The sequence below is a fragment of the Balaenoptera ricei genome, chromosome 2 (genome assembly GCF_028023285.1).
Source record: "Balaenoptera ricei isolate mBalRic1 chromosome 2, mBalRic1.hap2, whole genome shotgun sequence".
NCBI lineage: Eukaryota > Metazoa > Chordata > Mammalia > Artiodactyla > Balaenopteridae > Balaenoptera > Balaenoptera ricei.
This window is the reverse complement of record NC_082640.1, coordinates 68,018,086-68,045,097: the sequence shown is the minus strand read 5'-3', so window position 1 is coordinate 68,045,097 and position 27,012 is coordinate 68,018,086. Positions and strand designations below refer to the sequence as shown.

The 27,012-nt window shown below is 47.7% G+C and overlaps 1 protein-coding gene across 2 annotated transcripts in view; it reads left to right on the top strand.

Annotated features, from left to right (window-relative positions):
- Nucleotides 1-27,012, top strand: part of CORO2B (coronin 2B) — a 142,719-nt gene that overhangs the window by 55,361 nt on the left and 60,346 nt on the right. For both annotated transcript variants that reach the window (XM_059912908.1, XM_059912907.1), the window contains exon 2: nucleotides 16,114-16,314. In XM_059912908.1, coding sequence (XP_059768891.1) covers nucleotides 16,114-16,314 — 201 coding nt within the window. The remainder of the gene's footprint in view (nucleotides 1-16,113; nucleotides 16,315-27,012) is intronic.

Below are 27,012 nucleotides of genomic sequence, written 5' to 3'. Positions count from 1 at the left end.
TGGCAGCTGCCCTAGGAGGGCCCCATGTTGTCCCTCTGCATTGCTGGAGTGAGATCTCTGTTGGTTGCTAGAAACAGACTCTCTCTGTTGACCGTTACTAATGGAAGACAAGAGAGTGACCAGCAGGCAGGCTCCCCAGCTCCCAGGGCAGCCACAAGACCTGGCATCAGAAGCCTGGGATGACGTTTCAGAGCTGCAAGTGCACGGGATCCCCCTGGTTATCTTGTTGTCTGCTCAAGCCTGGCCTCTGTGGTTGTGATGGGAGCTCTCTCACTCTGCCTCCTGCTTCTGAGGCCACTTCTTCATTGTGAAGGGACTCGCAGGCAACCCCGCCGCCGCACTGCATAACTCCAGGGGGCGCCATCCACTTGGTCAAGCTGCGCAGTGCACAGCCTTCATGGCTTTACGTGGCGGCCCTGACAACTTGGGTGTGCAAAGGAGATACAGAGTCTTTTTTTTTTTAAATTGAGGCATGGTTGATTTACAGTGTGTTAGTTTCAGGTGTACAGCAAAGTGATTCAGTTACACACACGCACACACATATATTCTTTTTCAGATTCTTTTCCATTATAGGTTATTATAAGATACTGAATATAGTTCCCTGTGCTATATAGTAGGTCCTCGTTGTTTATTTTATATATAGTAGTGTGTAAGAAGATACAGCTTCTTTATTTTCTCTAAAGCTGATCTGATCTCATTTAGGAGCCCTACCTCGAAGGGTCACAGTGATAAAACACATTCATTCCTGTCCAGTGGAGTTGATCTGATTCAGTGATTTACACAGTCTTGTGATGTAAAGACTCAGCCTCTTTGGGCTAATTTGGCTTCTGCTTGAGTGACTCCAAAGGCTCATCTTTCAGAGCTCCTCCTCTTCCGGCTCTTTTGTAAAATGGCATCTGGGGATGTAGACAGCCGGGGTGTCAGGGGGAGGGAGACCTCTGGCTCTGCACCGGTCCTCAGACATGTCCTAGCTGATGTCCACTGAGGTGTGGCTGGTCTGTCCCATCCCAGGGCGTTCTTTGGGTATCTGCCCCTGAAGTCTGCTGTGGACAAACTCATGGTCCATTTTCCCTTGGCCCTGATGGCAGGGTCCATCCCCCGCTGGGCCTTTGTCTCACTATCCATCTTGCCCCAGGCCTGTCTTCCCCACAGCCTCTGCTGCAGTGCGCTTGCCTCTCACCGTGGCAAACTCCTGGTGGCCTGCGGCTCTTAGATCTTCCAGGTCCTCCTCTGGGATGTGTCGGGCATGACTGCTGGGTTCTCTCCACCAGCCAAGGGCTGAAGAAGGCTCAAGAGTGCGTGCCCGGTCCTCTCTGTCTGACCATTCCCCTTGGCCATCTTAATTCTGAGAGGCCACCTCTTATTTGGCCCAGGGCCATCCTGAGTAGTGGTCTCTCTCCTTCTAGAATCCCAGTCAAGAAGTTGGAGAGAAATGCCTCTACGTTCTGCCCTCGGCACCACCCTCATCCTACTGAACACTACCCCGCTGAGATTCTGGCCCAGAGTACGGAAAATCAGGGCACACGTCTGAACCTGCACTTCCCTCTCTGTCTCCTTCCCATTCTCAGTCTTTCCATCTGCAAGGAGTGGGCTTTCCCCTCCCTCTGGTGTCTGACCAGGACTTCTCTGCTATCTGGTCAGCCAGGTGACATCCTTCATTTGCTATCAGGGGGAGATGGGAGTCAAGAAAAGCCTCTCAAGTCTGACTCTTTTTTTTTTTTTTTTAATTTTATTTATTTATTTATTTATGGCTGTGTTGGGTCTTCATTTCTGTGCGAGGGCTTTCTCCGGTTGCGGCAAGTGGGGGCCACTTTTCATCACGGTGCACGGGCCTCTCACTATCGCGGCCTCTCTTGTTGCGGAGCACAGGCTCCAGACGCGCAGGCTCAGCAATTGTGGCTCACGGGCCCAGTTGCTCCGCGGCATGTGGGATCCTCCCAGACCAGGGCTCGAACCCGTGCCCCCTGCATTGGCAGGCAGATTCTCAACCACTGCGCCACCAGGGAAGCCCAAGTCTGACTCTTTTAAGACTGTTGTGTAGCTGCAAATCCCATACTGGATGTCAGAAAACCTGAATTGTTCAGATTCCTGCTTGAACAGTCCTAACCCTTTCTGGGTGAACAGGTGCCGTTAAGAGGAAGAGAGGGAAGGTTCACGGTTAGAAAGTGCTAAAGATTAAAAAGCACAGCGACACATCTAGAAAGTAAAAATGATCCTCTTCACACTTCTCTCTGCCCTCCTCTCCATGCCCTTCTCTCTGTTACCAACCACCGCCTCACATAGCTCACATTTAAACCCCAAGCCAGTCACCGCTGAGTGTGGGTCCCTTCTACTGGGCAGAGCTCTGGAGCTGAGCTGGAGGTCCCCTGGGGACACAACACAGCCACCTAGAAGGAGGCTGTGTCCCTTGTGAGTTTGGGGAACAGAGGCTGTGCTTAGGGGAATTGGCCAAAGATCCAGGAAGGGTCCCCTTTCCTTGCTGGGTCCTAAATTAACTAGTAGATTCTTTTCATAATGCAGTTGGTGAAAGGTAGAACATCATGAGACAGTCATCGGTCAGAGGGTTTTTCAAACAAAAGCCACACACACACACACATCCCTTGGGGACAGTGCAGAGTAATCAATGCAGAGTTTGTCCCTGAATAAGCTCTGTGCATGTGGCCTGGTGTCTGCTCACTGCCCCCTCTTGTACCCAAGATGACTGACAGTAATGTAAAGGTTTTCAACCTTTCCTTTCTCATTTGAGCACTGAGAGATGAGCTGGCTGCCTCTGTTCTCTACAGAGATACTGCAGCCCTCCTCCTACTGCAATTTAGATAAGTTATCTCTTGGGAAGGAGAGGGCCCAAGCCACATTACACATTCCCCCAGGGACTGTTTAGCAGCCCATCTTTCCTGCATTTCCAGGCAACAGGGAGCCAAGGTCCTGGTCCACGAGGTGGATGGTCTGAGGGTCCCCTGCGTACAGGGACCAACAAGTAGAAGGGCTCCTCTGCAGTGCCCCGGGGAGGCCCGTGGGATGCCACCTGTGAGCAGCTCCGATGGCCCCCTTTCCCGGGGAGCACGCCTGGCACATCATTTTAGGAGATTTCGTTGCCAGGGAGCCGCATCAGCCCGTGCTAGGCCTGACCTTAAACGTACGAGCCCTGCAGTGCCCCAGCTCGGGGACGCCCAGGTGATCAGATCCCGTCGTGGGAAGGACCCCTGAATGGAGGGTGCGCCCACCATGTGCCAGGGGCTGGGCCGGGCGCTCTCAATATGGGATCCCAACTCATCCTGAGAGTCAGGCAGGGCGTTTCACGGGGGAGGAGCCTGAGGGGTGGCAGCTGGGGCTGGTGTGTCCCCAGCTCGCCCTTTAGCCTCAACTATCAAACAACCTTTTTTAAAAAAAAAGTTGCTTAGCTCCGCCTACCAAGGGATCAGAGAGCCTTGAAGGAGGATGTGAGAAGTAGAGACTGCAGTGGAAAGGGAGAGGGCCTGGGAATCAGCCCTCTTGGGCTGAATTCCGCCAGCCCTTATTGAGCAGTTACTCCATGCCTGGTCTTGTGCTGGACAGTCCAGGAACGCAGAATAAAGCCCTCGAGGAATACATAGCTCTTTGACTGACTTGCTGTACGGCAGGGCGGCTGTCAAGGGCGAATGACAGGGCCTATACCACCTTGTAAGGTACAAATTGATTTATATAATAATTTTTATAATAACAATAGTAGTTCACAAAGCACTTTCACACCCGTTATTATTTCATTGGCGCCTCACAACTGCCCTAGGAAAAAGGTGTGAATTATATGCATTTTACAGATGGACAAACTGAAACTCGGAGAGGTAAAGGGACTTCTGAAAGGTGAGAGCACTAGGGCTTCAGAGGGTACAGTGACCCTTGCAGTACAGCTCGGGGACTTAGTTAGCTTCACCTCACCTGGCGACTTGTTAGAAATGCATGTTCCCAGGCCCGCGGACTTCCTGAATCAGAAACTCTGGAGGTGAGGCCTAGCGATCTGTGTTTTAACAAGCCCAAGGGGTGATCCTGATGCACGCAGATTCTGCAGGTTCTGCTTCAGTCCCGGGTGGGGCCTGGGATTCTGCATTTCTAACCAGCTCCCAGATGATGCCAGTGCTACGGTCCACAGACAGTACACTGAATAACAGGGATCACCTGGGGAGCTCGGTTCAAATGCAGAGTCCCCAGCCCACTCCCAGAGAGTGTGATCCTGCAGGGCTGAAGTGGGGCCCAGGAACCTGAATTTCCACAAACACCCCAAATGATGCCTGGGGCTCACACTCTGAGGATCCCTGCTCTGGAGTTCAAGCCTGCAGGCATCCACCCCAGCCTCATTTTCAAAGGTTTTCCTCCTCCACTCCCCACCTCCACTGGCCCTGAACCACCCATCTGATCTCCTGCCAAACTGTGGGTTAAGGGGTGCGAGTGGGAGGCCATCCCTGAGCCAGTGGGGCCCTCAGTTCCTCAAAATAGGTCAGGAGTCTGGCACAGACCAGGCGCAGTGGCTGCAAATAGAAACCATCTGTTGGGCCTGTGCTTTGGGCTCCACCGCCCCCTCCCTCCCTGGGCCGAGGCATACAGAACTCAGAATCCCAGTAGAAGGCGGGTGCTTCCCTGGGTGGGGCCTGCCCACCCCAGACAGTCCCCCCAGGTCTACCTGCAGAGGAGAGGTGGCAGCACCATGTCCTATCCTCTCACCCCCCATCCCTTTTTCCCCCACCCTCCCTCCCATAAGGAGGCTTGCAGGGTGGATTGGTCATCAGGTGACCTTGCTGTGTGACCTTGGACAAATCACTTCCTCTTTCTGGGCCTAAGTCTGTGAAATGAAAGGCTAGATTTTAGTGGACCCAAGGGTCCTCTTCTGCGCTGGCAGGCTATGGTTCTATGAAAGCCTTTTTGTGTTAGGACCACATGTAAGAAAAGTTGGGCCCATAGGGAGGCAGATATTTCCTTCTCCTTGCTTTCTGCCCAGGTGGGATCTTACAAGTTGGGATCTGGTCCCGCAGATCCCTATAAGGGGATGGGCAAGGTTTATGATGTGGGAGGACCAAGGGAGTTTTTAGAGGCTTTAAGGGGAAGTGACAGGGTCACTCTTCCTTCTTGCTGTCCTCTTATTCCTTTACTCATTCACATATTTAGTAAACATTCATCAATACTATATTAAGCCTAATGGTAAGGCCTGGAAAAATGGAGAAGAATGAGACATAGCTGCTGCCCTCACTAACATCCAGTGTGATTGGGGAGCAAACATGTAAAGTAAGAGACCCTGGTGTCAGGTCGGAGTTCAGATCCCAGTTACTCCACTTAAGTGACTTTGAACAAGCCCAGTTGCATCTGTAAATGGGGATAATAGTTGTATCTTTACCTTGGGGTTATTATAAGGATTACAGGATGTAATGAATGTAAAATATTTGGGTCACAGTAAGTGCTTAATAAATGTAGGCTATTGTTATTAGTGTGATGAGCCAGAAAAAGGGAACACAGGACAGAATCTGGGGACTTCAGAATCTGGCAACTGCCCAGCTCAGGAGCCATCTCGGGGGAGATGGGAAGCTCTCCTGAAGAGCTTGGAGCAGAGGAGGCTGGCAGCCTTCTCCTCACGTGTCCAGTCCTGCCCAGCAGAACAGGAAAGGCTGCAGGGATCCAGGGCAGAAGCCTGCTCCAGGAATAGACTCCATACCTCGATGGACTTGCGTCGGGTGATGGGCAGAGTGCGGCATCCATGGGTGCCAGATCTGAATCCTCCATCGGCAGTCTGTTGAGAAGGTGCCATCCCAACCGTGTTCATCCGCACTTGACTTTGATCTACACCCTGATGGTGTAAGGGAGGCAAGATGGAACATGACAAAGGGGAGGAGTCCCCGTTTCATGGTTGAGAAGACTGAGGGGCTTGCCCAAGAGGCTCTGTGAGTTGGCGTGGAACCTAAGAATTCCACATCTGCTAAGGATGGAGAGAAAGTCAGTGGGGTGACTCCAGATCCTGACCTTCTGTGGTCCCTGTGCAACCCAGCCAGGAGCTCCCAGGTGTGGACGTTCAGTTGGATTCTTTTCCTCTAGGATGTGACTTTGGGGGGCTAATTGATATTCTACCAGTGCCATGCAACAGAACTGTTTGCAGTGATGGAAATGATTTGTAATCTGTGCTGTTCAATATGGTAGTGGGTCAGTGGGCCAGCTTCCTCCATCCTGCATCCCTGCTGAGATCAGCTGTGCCATGGGGTATGGGGACTTCAGAGGCAGACCCTCTAGGGACTCCTGGATCCCTGGAGGCCCAAACCCAGCGGATACTGCAGTCAGAGAGCACTTAAGCAAGAACACTTGCGGTCCAGCTTCTTCATACTGGGTATTTCTTGAATGGCTACAAGATCTTCTCAGAAGTCCTGGTAGCCAGTGAGAAAGAACCCAGTAAGACCAATTACATGGCAGAGCTAGAGGGTGGGCCATCTGGCCCAAATACCTCCTGTGAGAGAAGAAGGAGGGATCTGCCTGAGGGTCCCTAGTGAGTTAGTGGCTGAGCCAGCTGGAACATGGGTTTCTGGCCCCTTTCCTCATACCAGAGGTTCTCAAATTGGGCTCCACGGTTCAGTCCCAGGACCATTGCTTGAAGGTACTCCCAGTTTCCTGCTAGATTTGAATGCAAACATCTCCAACTTTGCCCATTTTACATTTTGGAGTTCTGAGTAATATTTTATTTAGAGAAAGTGTTCTGCTAAAAAGATCCTAGCCTTTCATTTCACAGAGGAGGAAACTGAAGTGAAGAGTCCGTCAGTAATTACTGCCTGACCTGACACGCTTCTCAAGACCCCGGTCTGATCCACTTCTGCTCCCTTCAGTTTGGGAACATGCGCTCTATCCCTCCCATGTGTCCAGCCCTGGGCTCTGGAAAGCAGGGCTGACTCAGAGTTGGAGGAGGACTAGTTGACCAGTGATCGCTCGTGAACCCAGAATGTTGTGGGAGAATTCAGAGGAGATATTGATGATAGTATCTGTCGTTCGGCACACCTTTTGCAAAGCCCCGTCCCCAGTGTTCTCATGTCCCATCCTGATAGCGATTCCAAGGCGTAGGTGTGGCTGATACCCGCATTTCACCAAAAAGGACACCAAGCCTGGAGAAAGAAGATGCCTTATCCCAGGTCACACAGGTAGTGACCCAAACAAGACTAAAAATGTCAGCCTTTCTCTGATAGCCCGTGGACAGGGAGTGGCTCTCCCACAGATCCTGACGGGCTGCCCCATGACAACAAGTGTCCAGTATCCACCAGGGCAGATCCTGAGGCCTCCTGGGCTCCCCAACTGACAGCTCTCCCCAAGGATGTAACCATGAGCTCCCCCCCACCCCGTCACCTGAGTCAGAGACGGAAACAAAAACTGCCCTCGTACATTTTTTTGTGTTCCGGTTACAGGACTGAGTTTTAGCCATCGTCATCTAGAAAGTGCACCCGCTGGCCACAATAAATCATTTTTAGGATTGGAGGACAGGATACAATTTGTCTCCACCTGGAGTGTACACAGAGATTGTCTCAGAGGAGAAAAAAGCCTGCTTCCATTTCTTAAGAGGCTATAAGGGCCGTTCAGCTGCAAAACGAACACTTCCTCCTTCCGGGCCCTCCCCCTCTCAGAGGGAGACCAGGGTGGCCTTGGGCCCAGGGAGAGGCCCAGCAGCCACGCACATCTGGAGGCCAGAGCCTTTCCCTCCCTCTTCCTGACCCTCGGCCCAGCTCAGCCCCCTCCTTCTCCTGCCAGAGCTTGGCCCTCCCCACGTAAACAATTGAGGTCAGAGTCTCTCCCTTACAGGAGAAGAGGGGAGGGTAGAACTAGTGTGTGATGAGCACACCCTCCCCACCCCACCTCCGTGCCAGACACCTTGCCAGGCATTTAGCATTTGGTCACTTCATTGCATCCAGTGAGCTGGATAACGTTATTCGAATTTTACGGGTAAAGAAACTGATGCTCAGAGAAGTTGAGTAACTCGTCTAAAGTCACACAGCTAGCAGATAACAGCCAAGATCGAAACCTTTGGATTCTTTCTGACTCCTCCAAACCCTGCTTCCTATACAGTTTCTTTACACTTTTGTGTAGTGCCCTGTACTGTATGGAACAAGTAGGGAGGAGTAAGAGCTTGGGTGGAGAGGCTGAAAGAGGAGAGATGTGTTTTTATGTTGGAAAGAACAGGAAACTAAGAGTCAGAATTTCCTTTTTTTTTTTTTCTTTAGCCTTCTATCCAAATATCTCATTTAATTCTTATTACAACTTATTGGGCAGGTAACATAATTGTTTCCATCTTATAGCTACAGAAGCAGAGATTTAGATCAGTTTAGAAACTTGACCAGAGGGACTTTGCCATTAAGTGGTAGAACAAGGACCTGAGGCCACCCAAGTCTTTTTTTGTTTGGTTTGGTTTTTCAACATTATTTTATTTATTTATTATTTACTTTTTACTTTTTTATTTTTTAATTTTCATTTATTTATTTATTTAATACAGCAGGTTCTTGTTAGTTATCTATTTTATAAATATTAGTATATGTATGTCAATCCCAATCTCCCAATTCATCCCCCCCTTCGCCCCCCGCCACTTTCCCCACTTGGTGTCCATACGTTTGTTCTCTACATCTGTGTCTCTATTTCTGCCTTGCAAACCAGTTCATCCGTACCATTTTTCTAGATTCCACATATATGAGTTAATATACGATATTTATTTTTCTCTTTCTGACTTACTTCACTCTGTGTGACAGTCTCTAGGTCTTTCCACGTCTCTACAAGTGACCCAATTTTGTTCTTTTTTATGGCTGAGTAATATTCCATTGTATATATGTACCGTATCTTCTTATCCATTCATCTGTCGATGGACATTTAGGTTGCTTCCATGACCTGGTTATTGTAAATAGTGCTACAGTGAACATTGGGCTGCATGTGTCTTTTTGAATTATGGTTTTCTCTGGATATATGCACAGTAGTGGGATTGCTGGGTCATATGGTAATTCTATTTTTAGTTTTTTAAGGAACCTCCATACTGTTCTCCATAGTGGCTGTGTCAGTTTACATTCCCACCAGCAGTACAAGAGGGTTCCCTTTTCTCCACACCCTCTCCAGCATTTGTTGTTTGTAGATTTTCTGATGATGCCCATTCTAACTGGTGTGAAGTGATACCTCATTGTAGTTTTGATTTGCATTTCTCTAATAATTAGTAATATTGAGCAGGTGTTCATGTGCTTCTTGGCCATCTGTATGTCTTCTTTAGAGAAATGTCTATTTAGGTCTTCTGCCCATTTTTGGATTGGGTTGTTTGTTTTTTTGATATTGAGCTGCATGAGCTGTTTGTATATTTTGGAGATTAATCCTTTGTTAGTTCCTTCATTTGCAGATATTTTCTCCCATTCTGAGGGTTGTCTTTTCATCTTTATAGTTTCCTCTGCTGTGCAAAAGCTTTTAAGTTTCATTAGGTCCCATTTGTTTATTTTTGTTTTTATTTCCATTTCTCTAGGAGGTGGGTCAAAAAAGATCTTGCTGTGATTTATGTCAAAGAGTGTTCTTCCTATGTTTTCCTCTATGAGTTTTATAGTATCTGGTCTTACATTTAGGTCTTTAATTTTGAGTTTGTTTTTGTGTATGGTGTTAGGGAGTGTTCTAATTTCATTCTTTTACATGTAGCTGTCCAGTTTTCCCAGCACCACTTATTGAAGAGACTGTCTTTTCTCCATTCTGTACCCTTGCCTCCCTTGTCATAGATTAGTTGACCATATGTGCATGGGTTTATCTCTGGGCTTTCTATCCTGTTCCATTGATCTATATTTGTTTTTGTGCCGGTACCATATTGTCTTGATTACTGTAGCTTTGTAGTATAGTCTGAAGTCAGGGAGCCTGATTCCTCCAGCTCCATTTTTTTTCCCTCAAGGTTGCTTTGGCTATTCGGGGTCTTTTGTGTCTCCATACAAATTTTAAGATTTTTTTGTTCTAGTTCTGTAAAAAATGCCAGTGGTAATTTGATAGGGATTGCATTGAATCTGTAGATTGCTTTCACCCAAGTCTTTTTAAGAGTCAGAACATCTTGACTGAGGTCTTGTCTCTGCCACTTTCACAGCTTGTGACTTTGGGCCAGTCTCTCAACCTCTCTGAGCCTCAAATTAGTCACATATGTACCAGGTATTTTCAATGGTATTGTAGTATCTGTCCAGCTCTGCCCATTGGACAGCTGCGGCTGGGGGAGAATGAGGTGATGTTGAGGGGGCAGCTGGGGAGCGTCATGGAATTGGTCACCTTGCTGATACTGTGCTGTCAGTGGTAAGGGACTCATTAAGCCCCAGCCTGAAGGGTGTACTGAGTTCAAGAGGCCAGAGGAGATGAGGCTACATGACTGGAAGTACAAACACTACAAGGAAGGGCTTGGGCCCAGAAGCCCTAATGGGGTGAGAGTAAGGACCAGGCCCTCATCCTGTGGCCAGGGGTGGGGTATCAGCTCAAAACTCAAAACTTCAGTAAACTGAAGTCACAGCCCTGGGGTGAGGTTCACCCTGTCGCCTCCAAGGAACTGGGCAGTTGTGCCTGAACTTGGCCCTTGCCCTCCCACCATACCAAGAGATTATTCAACCAGGGTCACTGGGAGGCTCCTATAGACAGGAATCCAGCACCAGGCCTGGGGTGGAGGGCGGCTGTGCAGGGGCCAGAAGGAGTTGGATGATCGCCTAACTTACAATCTAGTAACGGGAGAGAGAATACATACGTACCTTGAAATAAGTGACTGTGCAGTAATCAGCAATGTGGGAAGGCCTACGGGGAGATGGCAATTGCCATGGGAGCCGTTGTCCTTCCTTGTCACAGCAACCCAGCTGGGGAGGCATTACAATCCCTGTTTTGCAGAGAAGAAATGCCGCTGGCCAGGGTGTCCAGTTTGTTGCTCTCTGACCCTAGCACTCCTCTCATTGCAACACAATGTTTTTAATAAAGTAGAGGAACTCTATTATTTGGGGGCTGGAAGGCCATCTAGTCTCATCTGTTGTTCCACGCTGCCCTTAACCCAGAGATCATCCACCTCAATCTTGAACCCTTCCAGGGATGGAAAGCTCATTACCTATCATGATAACTTCCTTTTCCATCTCAGGCAGCTCTAACCATTAAGAAAGTCCTTCCTTTTAGGGAGCTCAAATGTGTCTCAATCGTGTGCTGATTGCTCCTGTAAGGTTCATAGAGAGTGTCCTACCCTCACTAGAACTAGCAGGGAGGAATCCACCAGGATCTGGGCTGAGCTTGAGGGCAAGGGGCAAAGGGCCAGATTTTCAGGTGACCTCTTGGCTGCCACACTGATTTCCCTGTGAGGTCTGGGTGGCTCTTTCAGTCCCAGCCTCAACGTGGCCTCCTCCCTCTGCAGAATAGGGAGGAGGCTTTTCTGTTCCCTGCCTGCACACCCGTGCATCTGACCTCAGAATGAAGTCAGCCCCTTGGTAAGCACAGGAGGAAAGGTCAGAACTCTGTGGCCTGCAGATGCTCCACTTTGGCCCACAGTGTGTGCCGGTTCCTGATCTGGTCTCCCAGGTCCTCCAGCTGTCTGTCCACCACCCTCCAGAGCAAATACGCGGCACTGGCCAGCTGTCCCCCTCACTGCCGCCAGCCAGGCCAGGTACATGTTCCCAAGTTCCCTCTGTCCCCTCCTCCCTATCCTCACCCCGCCCAAGCCAGGGATTACTAACAGGGGCATCTTTAATGTGAATAGAATCAAGGCTTTACATCTGACTCCTAAAGTTTATAGGGAATCCAGGAATGACTTTGAAGAGACCACAAAGCAACATGAGACAAATCGCTAGAACATTTTCTTTTTTTATTTTATTTTTGGCTGCGTTGGGTCTTCGTTGCTGCACGTGGGCTTTCTCTAGTTGCAGCAAGCTGGGGCTACTCTTCGTTGCGGTGCGCAGGCTTCTCATTGCAGTGGCTTCTCTTGTTGCGGAGCACGGGCTCTAGGCGCACGGTCTTCAGTAGTTGTGGCGCGTGGGCTCAGTAGTTGTGGCTCACGGGCTCTAGAGCGCAGGCTCAGTAGTTGTGGCACACGGGCTTAGCTGCTCCACGGCATGTGGGATCTTCCCGGACCAGGGCTCGAACCCGTGTCCCCTGCATTGGCAGGCAGATTCTTAACCACTGCGCCACCAGGGAAGCCCCTAGAACATTTTCTAAGACAACTGATTTGATGTCTTTAAGAAGTCAGTGTCACTAAAACAAAAAAAGTGATGGGAGTGCTCTAGATTTAAAGGAGTCCAAGGAGAGATCCCAACCAAATGAAATACACGGGAGCAGCACAGCTCCCAGTCCTGGTTCAAAATAGGGAACAGCTGTAAAAGGCATTTTGAAGAATTTTGAATATTGGCTGGGTATTAGACGGTACTGAAGAATTGTTGTTAATTTTCTTAGAGGGGGTAAGAGTGATGTGCTCATGTAGGAAATCGTCCTCCTTTGTAGGAAATGTGTGCCGACATAATAAATGGGCAGGAGTCATCACGTTGGCAGCTTCCTTTCAAACGATTCCACAAAACTAAAAAATCCGAAAGAGGTAGGTACATAAAGGAACGTGGCAACATGTTAATGATGATGAACCCAGGTGGTGGGTGATTATCGTACCATGCTCTCAACTATTTTTGCATTTTGAAGTATTTTGTAATAAGAAGTTGGAGAAAACATAATATGGTCTGCAGAGTCAGAACAGGTTCCAGTGAATCCTGTGCTTACTCACTGTCTGAACTTGGGCTGGGTCTGTTTCCCACCCTGTGCAACAAGGACAGTCATAGTTCCCACCTCGCAGGGGATCGTGCACAGTGCCCGGTGCTCTCTCAGTGTCCCGTGCTGGCAGATGGCCCCTCCTCCGTGAAGCCCACCCTGACGCCCCCCTTCCCTGACCTCTCACTACCGTAAACTTGTCAAGCATCCATTTCATCTCCTCCGTTGGCTTGTAAGATATTTGAAAGTGGAGTCCGTGTCTGATGCTTTCCAGACACCTCTCAGTAGACTGGGCCCACAGGAGCAGCAGTGATATCTTATCTTGAATGAGACCTTGTACCTGCATATCTCATTTTGACTCTTTTTTTAAAAAAATTAATTAATTAATTAATTTATGGCTGTGTTGGGTCTTCGTTTCTGTGCGAGGGCTTTCTCTAGTTGCGGCAAGCGGGGGCCACTCTTCATCGCGGTGCGCGGGCCTCTCACTATCGCGGCCTCTCCTGTTGCGGAGCACAGGCTCCAGACGCGCAGGCTCAGTAATTGCGGCTCACGGGCCCAGCCGCTCCGCGGCACGTGGGATCTTCCCAGACCAGGGCTCGAACCCATGCCCCCTGCACTGGCAGGCAGACTCTCAACCACTGCGCCACCAGGGAAGCCCCTCATTTTGACTCTTAAGGTAACCAGATAAAGTCAGGAATTATGGGTCCATTTTAGAACATCTCAGGGAGGCACAGTGTCTTTCCAGGGCTGGTAGGAGTTAGAATGGGGAGTGAAAACCCAGGACTGCAGACTCCCGGTCCAGCACTCTGCCAGGCATGCTCACTGTGGCTTCATGAGGGGTGAAGGTGCAGGCCCAGTGATAAGGGCCCCCTGGCCTCCTTCCCCCAGCCCTTCCAAAGGTCCAGCGGAGAGGTCAGCCCCAGCCTACCAGCCAATGGGGAGAGGCCAGCGGGCTTGCTGAGAGATGCTCTCTGTTTTTCCTAGGATGCAGGCTGGGGCTGATCCCCACAGAGTTCTCTCTGCTGGACTTTTGGGAGGGCAGTCAGGTTCAAGTCAGGCCCTGAAGGCTAAGGTTGGGCTGGACAGAGAAGAGAGCGAAGGCATTCCAGGCCAGAACTGCACCAACAAGGAACGAGAGGTTGTAAAGAGCAGGCTCACCACCTCCTTTCTCTTCAGGGGCAACTGTGGCATCTAGAATGTTCTACCTGAAAGAGACAGAGTGATTTCCAGTACTCCCATATCAGACAGAATTTCTGCCGGTGCCATGTACCACCCAGACTATATTTTTCATGCTGTATTTTTCTTTGAATTAATTCATTATTTTTAAACTTAGCTTTCTTAGCACTGATACCTGTGAAATCATGGACTTGGCATGCAAGTTATATTTTTTCTAATGCAAATTAAAAATAAATATGTAACTACTAAAATTTAAAACTTCATCTCTGTACCGTGTAAAGGAACCATGAGTGACCACCTGGGACCACACTCGGGGCATCAATGATGTAATCCTGATGAGGAATCGGTCAGAAGAGGACTGTCTGAGGTCACACAGCCAGAAATGACCAGCCAGGCTCCCGTCCAGTGCACTTGCCTCTCCAGCTGGACTTTGTTCTGAACAGTCTTGGGCAGAACTCGCCAGAGAGGGGAGAAGGCAGGAGGGAAAGGGGTACAGTGTGGGCAGAGGCTGGGAGGTGGGGAGGAGTGGAGAGTAGGGCGGCTGGCCCTGCGGCGTGGAGAGTGGCCTGGGGGAGTGGAGAAGGCGGGTGGAGGCCCAGAGAGCTGGCCGGAAGAGGGCTTGCCTGAAGAATCCCTGGGATTCTCCTCATTGGATCTGAACTTCTTCCTTCAATAAAGAGGCCTTTGTGGCTGAGCTCCTGGCTGTATTTAAATCAGATGCAAAGTTTTGTTTTCAGTCAAATTCCCAGGGTTGGTTTCCTGATTCTGTGGTGGTATTTCCTTTTGTTTTCCTCCCCTTGGAAATTTCATCTGAAGAAATTTCTGTCCTGAGATGGGGTGGGAGACTCAAGGCATATCAGGAGATTTGGCAGGAAGGGGAGAGGATGGATAATGGCAAAGTCGGGCCAGAAGGATGTTCATTTAATAAAGCGCTTATTGAGCTCCTACTGAATGCCAGGCCCCAGCTGGGAACTTGCCATTGCTCATTGAGCTTGGATGCGTGTCTGCCAGGAGAGCACCTACTTGGGCTCCATCTGCCATGGCGCCCATTCGTAGGGCTTCCTCATAGGAGGCGCCATCCTACAGCAAAGCTGAACTCCACGGTGGGCTGCCCATCCTGTCCTCCACACACCCACACATGCACATCTGTGTATCTGTGTTCTCCACTGTGCACAGCACGGGACACTCATGCAGCAGGGGCCAGTTGGTCAGTCGGTTGGACCCTGTGTCATGGTTAGTGGGTGGTGAGGGGTAGGGAGGGGTACCATTCCATTCTCTAGAACAGGGGCTCTCAAACTTTGGTGTATTTCTGTCTCACTGGGGCAGGGAAGCTGGATTAAAATGCCTCTTTCTGGGCCCCATACCCAAAATATTGGATTTAGTAGGTCTGGATTGGGACCCAGGAATCAACATTTCTAACAAACGATGTGGGAGGCTGAGAAACCTCCCCCATCCCGGATGATTTTGATACAGGTGATCTGTGGGCCACACACAGAGAAACCTTGCTCCAAAGGGTAATCTGGCATAAGAAAGAGTCTCAGATTTCCAATCAGGAGACTTGTGTTCATGACCCTACTCATTAGCTGTGTGGCCTTGGACAAGTCACTTTACCTCTCTGGGCCTGGTGGTGATGATGATAATGATGATGCTTATAATGATGATGGTGATGATGTATAGGACTAAGAGATTTCTGAGGGTGCACTTGTGGGTTAGAAGCCCTAGAGAGAATCAGAGGAGCATATGATAATGGGTGGTCATTTGCCTTGCTGCACGTAAAGGGGCTGTCTTCCTCCCCCGCCCCTCATCATTAGAAGTGTTCTCTCTCTTTGTGAACACCCAGCCTCCTCTGTCTGCACGTCCCATACTAAATTAAGCACAGTTTCTGACACGCAAGAGGCAGCCCAGACATGTTATTGGATGGATGGTCTGCTCTATCACGTGGCACATCCCTTGAGAGTGAAAGGATCCTCCATCCTTTCAGCAAGGTGGTGTGGATGTGTATACCGAAAGCAGGAAGTGTGTGGATGCCCTCATGCCAGTCTTTGCTCTTGCGGGACTTTATTGAAAGAGTAAGTCCTCCAGCAGAGGGCCGGGCACCCAATTCTTGGAGGTTCCTTCCCCTCTCCCCGCATCCTGAGGGCAGATACTGGGCCTTCCTCACCTCCTGCATCCCTGAGACCTCCCGCACGTGCCCTTTGGGAAGCAGTCCCCGGCTTGACCCTTGTCTCTTCTGGCCCCTCACAGATGTCCTGGCGTCCGCAATACCGCAGCTCCAAGTTCCGGAACGTCTATGGGAAGGTGGCCAACCGGGAGCACTGCTTCGACGGGATCCCCATCACCAAGAATGTGCATGATAACCATTTTTGCGCCGTCAATGCCCGCTTCCTGGCCATCGTCACTGAGAGCGCGGGAGGTGGCTCCTTCCTCGTCATCCCCCTGGAACAGGTAGGCACCCGTACCTCCGTAGGCCTGATTGCAGCCCCAGGGTGGAGAGAAGCCCTGCTTGGTCACTGTTGGGCCTGTTGCCCCTGTCTCTCTCTGGCCCCCACCTTTTACTTTCTCATTGTGTGTCCAGTGGCTGTGCCTTCCCCAAGGCTTTCCCCAAGAGTCACCAGAGCAAGTGTAGGTGGGGGACCTGAGGAATATCCAAGGAGAGAACAAGTACATCCAGGAGACCTGAGATCTGTTCCCAGAACTTCCGCAACTTGGACAAGTCACTTGCTTTGGGGTACATGGGGTTCCCATTAACCCCAAGGGATTGGATCATCTGATCTCCAAGGCCAGACCCAGCTCTACAATTCTGCGTCCTGGGTGTCCCTTTGGTTTGGAGCTGGAGGGGATAAAGACCCAGCATAGTCACATTGGGTGTCTGCAAAAATGACACACTCATTAAAAACAACATTTCAAACTCTTCATTGAGGGACTAGAAATAATTTACCTTCTCCCTCATCCCCCACCTCCTCTCTAAAAGCTTCTTCCCTTCTGTGGCTGCCTTCGAGAATATAGCAAATTAAATGTGCAGAGCCTAGATCATGAAAATTTGAAGCTTTGCCATTCAGGCAGAGTCCCCGGAGGCCCGTGGGAGGTCACGTGCCTCAAGGAAAGTGCTCGCTGTCAGTCCCGCTTGTTTATGGCTGAGCTCTCCCTCCCCGGCCTGACTCATCACTCCCACCCTCCACGAAGCACTCGGGGAGAGGAGGAGGTACATGCCCAAGGAAGCCTCGAAACCCTCCATCAGCTGCTGGTGGAGGATGGATTTTTCCAGTCTCACCTGCCCACAGTGGGGGAGCACAGTTTTGGGAAAGCCTTAGGCCAGATCCTCCCTTCCACTAAAGGGGGCAGCTGCGGTGACAGGGACTCAGAGCCTGATGCACAGAGAGGTCGGAGGAGCTGTGGACTTGGGAGCAGGAAGTCTAGGTTCTATTTGGGCTCTGCCACTCACCGGGAGCGTGACCTCGGGCATGTCACTTAACCCCTCTGCACCTTATTTTCTGTAATGGTAAAGTGGGCATCTTAAATCCCCTTCCACCTACATAGTGATGTTGGCATCAAGGAGGCTAATGGACAGAAAGCTCTCCGAGAACCAAACTGCATGGTAAAGATGTTTTGGTGCTTTCTTGGAGTGTCATCAGCTCTGCTTGTCAACTTTGCAGATGCCCACAACAGCTCTATCTCATTGGGAAGGATTCTGAAATGTAGCTTGCCTCCCCTCCTGAACCAGGTGGGCTCAGATATCTGTCTACTTGGGAACCAGCTTAGCTCCAGCTGCAGCAGGCAGGCCTACAGGTCCCCAGCAATGCATGGGCTGGTTCTTACTGGGGCTCAAGCCCATTGACAGCACCCTGCCATGCTCCACTACATGGATTACAAAGGTCAACAGTCAATGCCTCACACCATAACAAAAATTAATTCCAGATGGATTGAAGATCTAAATATTAAGAAATAAAAAGAAAAGCTGCAAGTGTATTAGAGGGAAATGGAGAGTATTTTTAAAATCATGCAACAAGGAAAGGCTTCCTAAGCCAGATGAGAATCCATAAAACCATAAAGGAAATGATTAATAGATTAGAATAAATTTAGAATAAAAGTTTTAAAGGCAGTTTTTGTACTCTATTGAGACGTGTAAGCAAAATTAAAAGGCAAGCCACATAATTGAGGCAAGTCAATATTTGCAATATATGACAGACAAAAGAAGCTTGTCCAGAATATATAAAGATTTAAGAAAAATCAATAAGAAAAAGGACTCAACAGAAAATGGGCAAGGGATATGAATAAGCAATTCATAGAAGACAAAATATAACTTTTAGCCTACTAAGTAGAAAAAGATTTAAAAGAATCATAATCTTTGGTTTTGCCAAAGATTTCAGAGGACAGGCACTCACATACACTCTCAGGACATTTGGTATATTTACATCTTACTCTTGGTGAGGTGTAAATGGAGGTAACCTGTCAATATCTATTAACATTTAAAGATGCATGTCCATTGACCCAGCAATTCCACTTCTAGGAATCCATTCCAGAAATATTCTCAAGTATATATTTTTTAAAGTCTGCAGCATTTTTGTACTCAACATTTTTAACAAACATCAATTTTTTATTGTCTCCTACCTACAGAAATAAAATTTCTCTCTCAAATTGCTTAAAGTTTCTAAACTCCTCTCAGTTTCTGTAATGGTACCAAAGAGTTTCATACCATCCATAGCACTGCCCTAGAATATGATCAGCTTTTGTAACCACTTCACAGACAGCAGGAAAAAAAGGACTCTTTACAGAGCGTTAAGTCTTGCTCTCTATGGAAACATATGTATCTGTACACATACATATATATTCAACGTGCACATAGCCTTTCAACTTTACTTGTTCACATCCTGTGATACATTTTGTTTCATTTGATTAATAATGGACTAAAAGTGATGGCTCACCCTTCCAGTTGGTTTCTGTTGTTTTCTCTCATTCCAGGAAGTTTTCACTTTACGTAGGTACTCGGTGATTTGTGCGGCACTTTTATAGTAGTGAAAATGGGAAGCAACCCATTTCAATAAGGAAATGGATGAACAGATTAGGGGCCATCCACAGAAAGGGGTGCTATGCAGTCACCAGAGGTGATGGTGTAGACTAGTTGTTCTCAAGTGTTCAGCCTCAGAATCACTTTACGCTCTTAAACATTTTTGAGAACCCCAAAGAGCTTTTGCTTATATGGCTGTATCTATTAATATTTAGCATATTCAAAATAAAAATGAAGGAATTTCAGGGAATTCCCTGGCAGTCCAGTGGTTAGGATTCTGCACTTTCACTGCCAAGGGCCCGTATTCAATCCCTGGTTGGGGAAATAAGATCCCACAAGCCGCAAAAAAAAGAAAAAAAAAAAGGAATTTCAAAAATATGCATTTGTTAATTCACCTAATAATAAACCCATTTTACGTACTCCCGAAAAACATATTTTTATGAAAAATAATTATATTTTCTAAAAAAAATTAATGAGAAGAATGACATTTGCAAATCTCTTTAAATTAGTCTGGCTTAGTAAAAGATGGCTGGATTTGCATATCTGCTTCTACATTCAGCCTGTTGCAATATCACACATCATACAGCCTCTGGAAAACTCCACTGTACAGTCCTGAGAGAATGAGTGAAAAGGCCAATAATGTCTTGTATTATTATGAAAATAGTTTTAACCCAACGGACTCCCTGAAAAAGTCTTGGGGATCTCCAAGGGTTCCCAGACAATACTTTTAGAACCACTGATGCAGGGGAATATTTAATGAGAGAAAAATTTATCACCCACTGTTAATGGAGGGAAAAAAAAGGTAAAATCTGATTAATCCCGTTGAAAAATATCTATCTAGCCATCCACCTATTTGGAAAAGACACCTAATGTTGTTTTTTTTTTTTGGCTGTGTTGGGTCTTGGTTGCTGCACGCAGGCTTTCTCTAGTTGTGGCGAGCGGGGGCTACACTTTGTTGCGGTGTGCGAGCTTCTCATTGCAGTTGCTTGTCTTGTTGCAGAGCATGGGCTCTAGGTGCACGGGCTTCAGTAGTTGCAGCACACGGGCTCAGTAGTTGTGGCACATGGGCCCAGTTGCTCCGCAGCATGTGCGATCTTCCCAGACCAGGTATCGAACCTGTGACCACTGCATTGGCAGGCGGATTCTTTTTTTTTTAATGCTTATTTTATTTATTTATTTATTTTTAAAAACATCTTTATTGGAGTATAATTGCTTTACAATGGTGTGTTAGTTTCTGCTTTATAACAAAGTGAATCAGTTATACATATACATATGACCCCATATCTCTTCCCTCTTGCATCTCCCTCCCTATCCCACCACTCTAGGTGGTCACAAAGCACCGAGCTGATCTCCCTGTGCTATGCGGCTGCTTCCCACTAGCTATCTATTTTATGTTTGATAGTGTATATATGTCCATGGCACTCTCTCACTTTGTCCCAGCTTACCTTTCCTCCTCCCCGTATCCTCAAGTCCATTCTCTAGTAGGTCTGTGTCTTTATTCTCGTCTTACCCCTAGGTTCTTCATAATCATTTTTTTTTCTAGATTCCATATATATGTGTTAGCATACAGTGTTTGTTTTTCTCTTTGTGACTTACTTCACTCTGTATGACAGACTCTAGATCCATCCACCTCACTACAAATAACTCAATTTCATTTCTTTTTATGGCTGAGTAATATTCCATTGTATATATGTGCCACATCTTCTTTATCCATTCATCTGTCGATGGACACTTAGATTGCTTCCGTGTCCTGGCTATTGTAAATAGAGCTGCAATGAACATTTTGGTACATGACTCTCTTTGAATTATGGTTTTTCTCAGGGTATGTGCCCAGTAGTGGGATTGCTGGGTCATATGGTAGTTCTATTTTTAGTTTTTTAAGGAACCTCCATACTGTTCTCCATAGTGGCTGTATCAATTTACATTCCCACCAACAGTGCAAGAGGGTTCCCTTTTCTCCACACCCTCTCCAGCATTTATTGTTTGTAGATTTTTTGATGACGGCCATTCTGACTGGTGTGAGGTGATATCTCACTGTAGTTTTGATTTGCATTTCTCTAATGATTAATGATGTTGAGCATTCTTTCATGTGTCTGTTGGCAATCTGTATATCTTCTTTGGAGAAATGTCTATTTAGGTCTTCTGCCCATTTTTGGATTGGGTTGTTTGTTTTTTTGATATTGAGCTTCATGAGCTGCTTGTAAATTTTGAAGATTAATCCTTTGTCAGTTGCTTCATTTGCAAATATTTTCTCCCATTCTGAGGGTTGTGTTTTCGTCTTGTTTATGGTTTCCTTTGCTGTGCAAAAGCTTTTAAGTTTCATTAGGTCCCATTTGTTTATTTTTGTTTTTATTTCCATTTCCCTAGGAGGTGGGTCAAAAAGGATCTTGCTGTGATTTATGTCATAGAGTGTTCTGCCTATGTTTTCCTCTAAGAGTTTGATAGTGTCTGGCCTTACATTTAGGTCTTTAATCCATTTTGAGTTTATTTTTGTGTATGGTGTTAAGGAGTGTTCTAATTTCATTCTTTTACATGTAGCTGTCCAGTTTTCCTAACACCACTTATTGAAGAGGCTGTCTTTTCTCCACTGTATATTCTTGCCTCCTTTATCAAAGATAAGGTGACCATATGTGTGTGGGATTATCTCTGGGCTTTCTATCCTGTTCCATTGATCTATATTTCTGTTTTTGTGCCAGTACCATACTATCTTGATTACTGTAGCTTTATAGTATAGTCTGAAGTCAGGGAGCCTGATTCCTCCAGCTCTGTTTTTCTTTCTTAAGATTGCTTTGGCTATTCGGGGTCTTTTGTGTTTCCATACAAATTGTGAAATTTTTTTGTTCTAGTTCTGTGAAAAATGCCAGTGATAGTTTGATAGGGATTGCACTGAATATGTAGATTGCTTTGGGTAGTATAGTCATTTTCACAATGTTGATTCTTCCAATCCAAGAACATGGTATATCTCTCCATCTATTTGTATCATCTTTAATTTCTTTCATCAGTGTCTTATAATTTTCTGCATACAGGTCTTTTGTCTCCTTAGGTAGGTTTATTCCTAGATATTTTATTCTTTTTGTTGCAGTGGTAAATGGGAGTATTTTCTTAATTTCACTTTCAGATTTTTCATCATTAGTGTATAAGAATGCAAGAGATTTCTGTGCATTAATTTTGTATCCTGCTACTTTACCAAATTCATTGATTAGTTCTAGTAGTTTTCTGGTAGCATCTTTAGGATTCTCTATGTATAGTATCATGTCATCTGCAGACAGTGACAGCTTTACTTCTTCTTTTCTGGTTTGGATTCCTTTTATTTCTTTTTCTTCTCTGATTGCTGTGGCTAACACTTCCAAAACTATGTTGAATAATAGTGGTGAGAGTGGGCAACCTTGTCTTGTTCCTGATCTTAGTGGAAATGGTTTCAGTTTTTCACCATTGAGGATGATGTTGGCTGTGGGTTTGTCATATATGGCCTTTATTATGTTGAGGTAAGTTCCCCCTATGCCTACTTTCTGGAGGATTTTTATCATAAATGGGTGTTGAATTTTGTCAAAAGCTTTTTCTGCATCTATTGAGATGATCATATGGTTTTTCTCCTTCAATTTGTTAATATGGTGTATCACATTGATTGATTTGCGTATATTGAAGAATCCTTACCTTCCTGGGATAAACCCCACTTGATCATGGTGTATGATCCTTTTAATGTGCTGTTGGATTCTGTTTGCTAGTATTTTGTTGAGGATTTTTGCATCTATGTTCATCAGTGATACTGGCCTGTAGTTTTCTTTGTTTGTGACATCTTTGTCTGGTTTTGGTATCAGGGTGATGGTGGCCTCGTAGAATGAGTTTGGGAGTGTTCCTCCCTCTGCTATATTTTGGAAGAGTTTGAGAAGGATAGGTGTTAGCTCTTCTCTAAATGTTTGATAGAATTCGGCAGGTGGATTCTTAAGCACTGCGCCACCAGGGAAGTCCCACACTTAACATTAAAAGTGGTTATCTCTGAGTATTGGGATCATGAGTGCTCTTTCATTTTCTTCTTTTTCCTTAACTATATTATCTAAATTTTTTTTAGATGAACACTTAATGTTTTATACTTTAGGAAAAAAAAAGAAAGAAAAGCAATTTGTTGACATGAAGAGGGAACCTGTGAGGTTTCAGAGAACAAATAACCCAGAGTAGGGGCTCAGCACTCATTTGATGTATGTGACAAATGTTTTCTTCCAGAGGAACACGTGCTTCTGAGCTGGCTGGAGAAAATGCTAGCAAGATACAAGTACCCAGAGTGAGGGTGAAGGGCTGGAGGGTAGGGGCAAGGCAGCTCCTGGATCTGAACAGTTCCTTTAGTCTGAGGCAGGACCCTGATGTCTGAGACTCTGCGGAACAGGGTACTGCCCCCAGAGAGGGGCTGCTTAGGAATCAGGCCGACTCTTGCCTTCCCCTGCTGCCTGGGCCAAGGCTGTCAGTCTCCTGCCCCCTGTGGTCAGGGCTGAGCACACTGCTGTGGGCCGGCCAGTCTTGGGGATAGAGGGGGGGCAGCAACAAACAGCAATAACAATAATGCCAAGTTCAGGACCCTCATTGTCTGTCAGCAGGAGACATGAGCTGTTCCACTTTGGTCGGTTTTCTAGGAAGAAGGTTATATTATTTTAGCTCCAGTTTTTTTCTCCCTCCGTTTAGATAGAAATCTCTCTAAAAACAGTTTCCTGTATTATTCAACACAAACACAGGAAAGATTTTGGCCGTATCTTAGTGAGTCCTAATCATTGCTTAGAGCGTTACTCGTGAGCCGTGAACTCACGGTGGCACACTTTTGTCCCTGCACTGCTTGGGTCCAGACACTTTTCCTGAGCAACCAGAAGGCCACAGGACACTGTCTGCTTTTGTAGTTCTTTTCTGAATTTTTGGCCATCTACTGTCAAATGTCCTTCCCATTCCTTTCTTGCTTCTCTGAGAGGTTTGGGGCAGAGGAGAATAGCAAGCCTGGCTACCCCCAAATTCCTGCCCTGAGGCCGAGCCCGAGGCTGACTCTTCCAAGAGCTTTTCTTCCTTTGTTCAGTTTCCCTTAAAGCCAGCTTGCCTGAGACTTCAATATTTGTGATTAAAAACTTTTCCCCAGGGTAGGAATCATGCCCACAACACCTACAAGCAATGATGATGCCTTGCCTTTGTACAGCACTCCAGTCCAAGAAACTCTGTCTTCACCAATCCTCTTGGGGGGTTTGGTAGAGCCATCCCCATGTTACAACTGGGGAAACAGGCTGCAGAGCCGGACCAGAAACCAGCTCACTTGTTTCTGAACCCGCGACTCTTTCCACTGCCCGTGACGCTGGGGGATGGATAAGTTCGGGCCGGGCCGGCAGATCTCGAAGGAGTGGATTTGTCTTTCCTGGGGCTCTTGTTCAGGCTGCTGTTGTGAAGGCCAGGGCCGATTTTTTCCCTGGTTAATGTTCAGCCACCAGCTCTCTCCTCTCTGGAGTGGAATGTTAAGCTGCAGATGGGGGAGCAATCAGCACCCTGATTGCCTGGCACAGCTGGAGGGGCCTTATGAATATTCCAGAGACCAGGCACGGTGCCCAGAGGCCTGATTAACCACTTGGGCCTCCCCAGGTACACGGCCCCTTTCCTGCTGCACTCCATCAGGGCCGCCTGCCTGCCCCGTCCACATCCAGGCCGCAAGAAGGCCAAAGCTGGAAGCCGAGCCTGGCATGCCTGAGCTTTAGCCAGCTACCTACTACCTCCCTGGCACCTGGGAGAAAGGAAAGAAACCTGGCGTGGACATCAGGGGTCTGGGTTTTCCCCGTAACCCAGCAGTCCTCAGCCCTGGTTGTCCACTAGAATCACCTGGGGAGCTTTTGAGGGTCTAACATACCAGCTCTTTTTGAATCTTACCTCAAGTCCCATGATGAAAGTACAGTTATTCTTCCCATTTTATAGATGACAAAACAGAGCCTTGGAGAAGTCAAGTGACTCCTTGGAGACTGTACAGCACATAAGTGGCAGAATTTAAGGCCAGGGCTCCCCCAGCCACATGCCAGCCCGCTTTACAGAGGGTTAGGGAGAGGCGTGTCTCCAGATGTACCTTGTATTATTATTACTGTCATTTGAATGTCTCCACATGTCCAAGGGTTTCCTTGAACATTAATTCAGCCAGTACTTTACGAGCTCCTGTGATGTGCTGATGCCTCATGTGTCCATCTTTTCTGGAAGCCATGAGAGCAGATATTTCCTAGACGGTGGGGAAGCTTCCTCTCTGAAGGACAGAAGCAACAATTTTAGTCAGCAAGGAGAGGTGAGGGAAGGCGTCCTGGAACAGGGGACCACACAAGAGAGCGTTACTCCTTCAGTCATGGGGCGTGCACTGGGCACCCAGCCCCGTGCCAGGCACTGGGACCCAAGTAGCATCAGACCTTGTCTCTGAAATGTGCAGGGGGCATCCCATTGGTGGGCCAGGCAGGTGGGAGTTCCCTATAGGGTCCTGCCCATGTCTTGTTCAAGGAACCAACTCCATGGTGCATGGAGGGAGCTATGGAACAGGTCCATCTTAACTGCTTCCTGCCAGCAGTTCAAAATGATGGGCATTATTGCATTCTCCAGAAACTGGAGTCCCTGGTTAATTTACGTTCAGATTTAGCTTCATATAATGCAAATAACCCAATTCTGGGATTGGGATGCTGAACTTGGTCTCCAGAGAGGGGTCACTCCTCCTCCCTGTGTAAGCCTTATGGCCTCCACTTTCCCCCTTCATGTCTGCTTAGTCTCAACAACCTGGTGGTGGAACATTTACCCCTGGGTCTTAGGGCTGGGATGCTGTATTGTCCTCTCCCAACCCAATCAGTGTGGCCTCCTCTTGCTTCTTCCCCTGTCTGGGGTATTCAAGGGTAGAGGCCTAACCAGGGCTGAGCAGTTGCTCCTGGTCTCCCCAGCCCTGCAGGGGTGGGTGGTGGAGCTGGGCTGCAGCAGAAATGGTAGCAAAATTCCACAAGGCTTCTCAGTGAGGAGAGCAGAGCCCTGGAGCAGGAGAGCAGCACAGGACGGGGCTAAGAGATCAGGCTCTAAAAGCAAACAGACCTCGCTGGAATCTCTCTGCCTTACCACTTAGTTACTGTGTGACCTTAGGTGAGTCACTTAGCCTTCCCGTGCCCTAGTTTTCCTATCTGCAAAATGACAGGGTTGGACCACATGATCTCTAGAGTTCAATTTAGCTCTCACAATTCTGTTCCCTTCTGACATCATCTTATGCAAATAGGTCCTCATTCGTGTGCTGGTAGGCACTGTGAAGAATATAAGAATGGCTCCTTCTCATCCCTCAAGGCCCAACTCAGATGAGGCCAGCTCCATGAAGCTTTCCCCATCCCAATACCCATCGGAGGCATTTTGTGTCTATCGCTTAGAGTACTGTCTACATGCTTACTTCTTTTCTAGATGGTTAGTCCATCCATCTGTCCATCCACCCACCCACTCATCCATCCATCTATCCAGCTATCCATCCACTCACCTATCCATCCATCTACCCACCCACCCATCCATCCACCCACCAACCCACTCACTCACACATCCATCTTATAAATGTTTATTGAGTACCTGCTCTTTCAATCGCAGTTCTAGAATTGGGGATGCTACAGTAAATAAGACCAATCTCCATCTGCATGGTGCTTGCAGTCCAGTTAGCTGCCTTGATTAGACTGAGAGCCCCTGAGAGTGGGGACATGTCTGATTTGTACAGGGCCTGCACACAGTAGGTGCTTAGCAACTGGGCACTGGGCTGACCTGAGGCCAGGTCCCAGAGGCACCGTGCCACATCTCCCCAGCCAGGGTTTTCTCTTTGCTGGTCCTGGGAGCCCCTCCCCTCCAGGCTCCAGGGACAATGTGGTGCCCTACAGGGGCTTCCCGGACTGAAGGGGGGCTGCATCCTCCCCTTAAAGCCCTTAGAACAGTATTGCCCTACCTAGCTGCTCTGGAACGAACCCGGATGTTGGCAGACCTGTTAGCTCCGTGACTCACAGTACGTTTGAGGCCTAATGTTAAAAGGACGAGGGGAAAAGTGCCTAGCTCAGTGCTGAAGACTGTAATCAAACCAGACTTCTTTGCTCACCCAGAGCCTTGGCTTCCATTCTGGATTTCTGTAACACTCCCTCCCCATC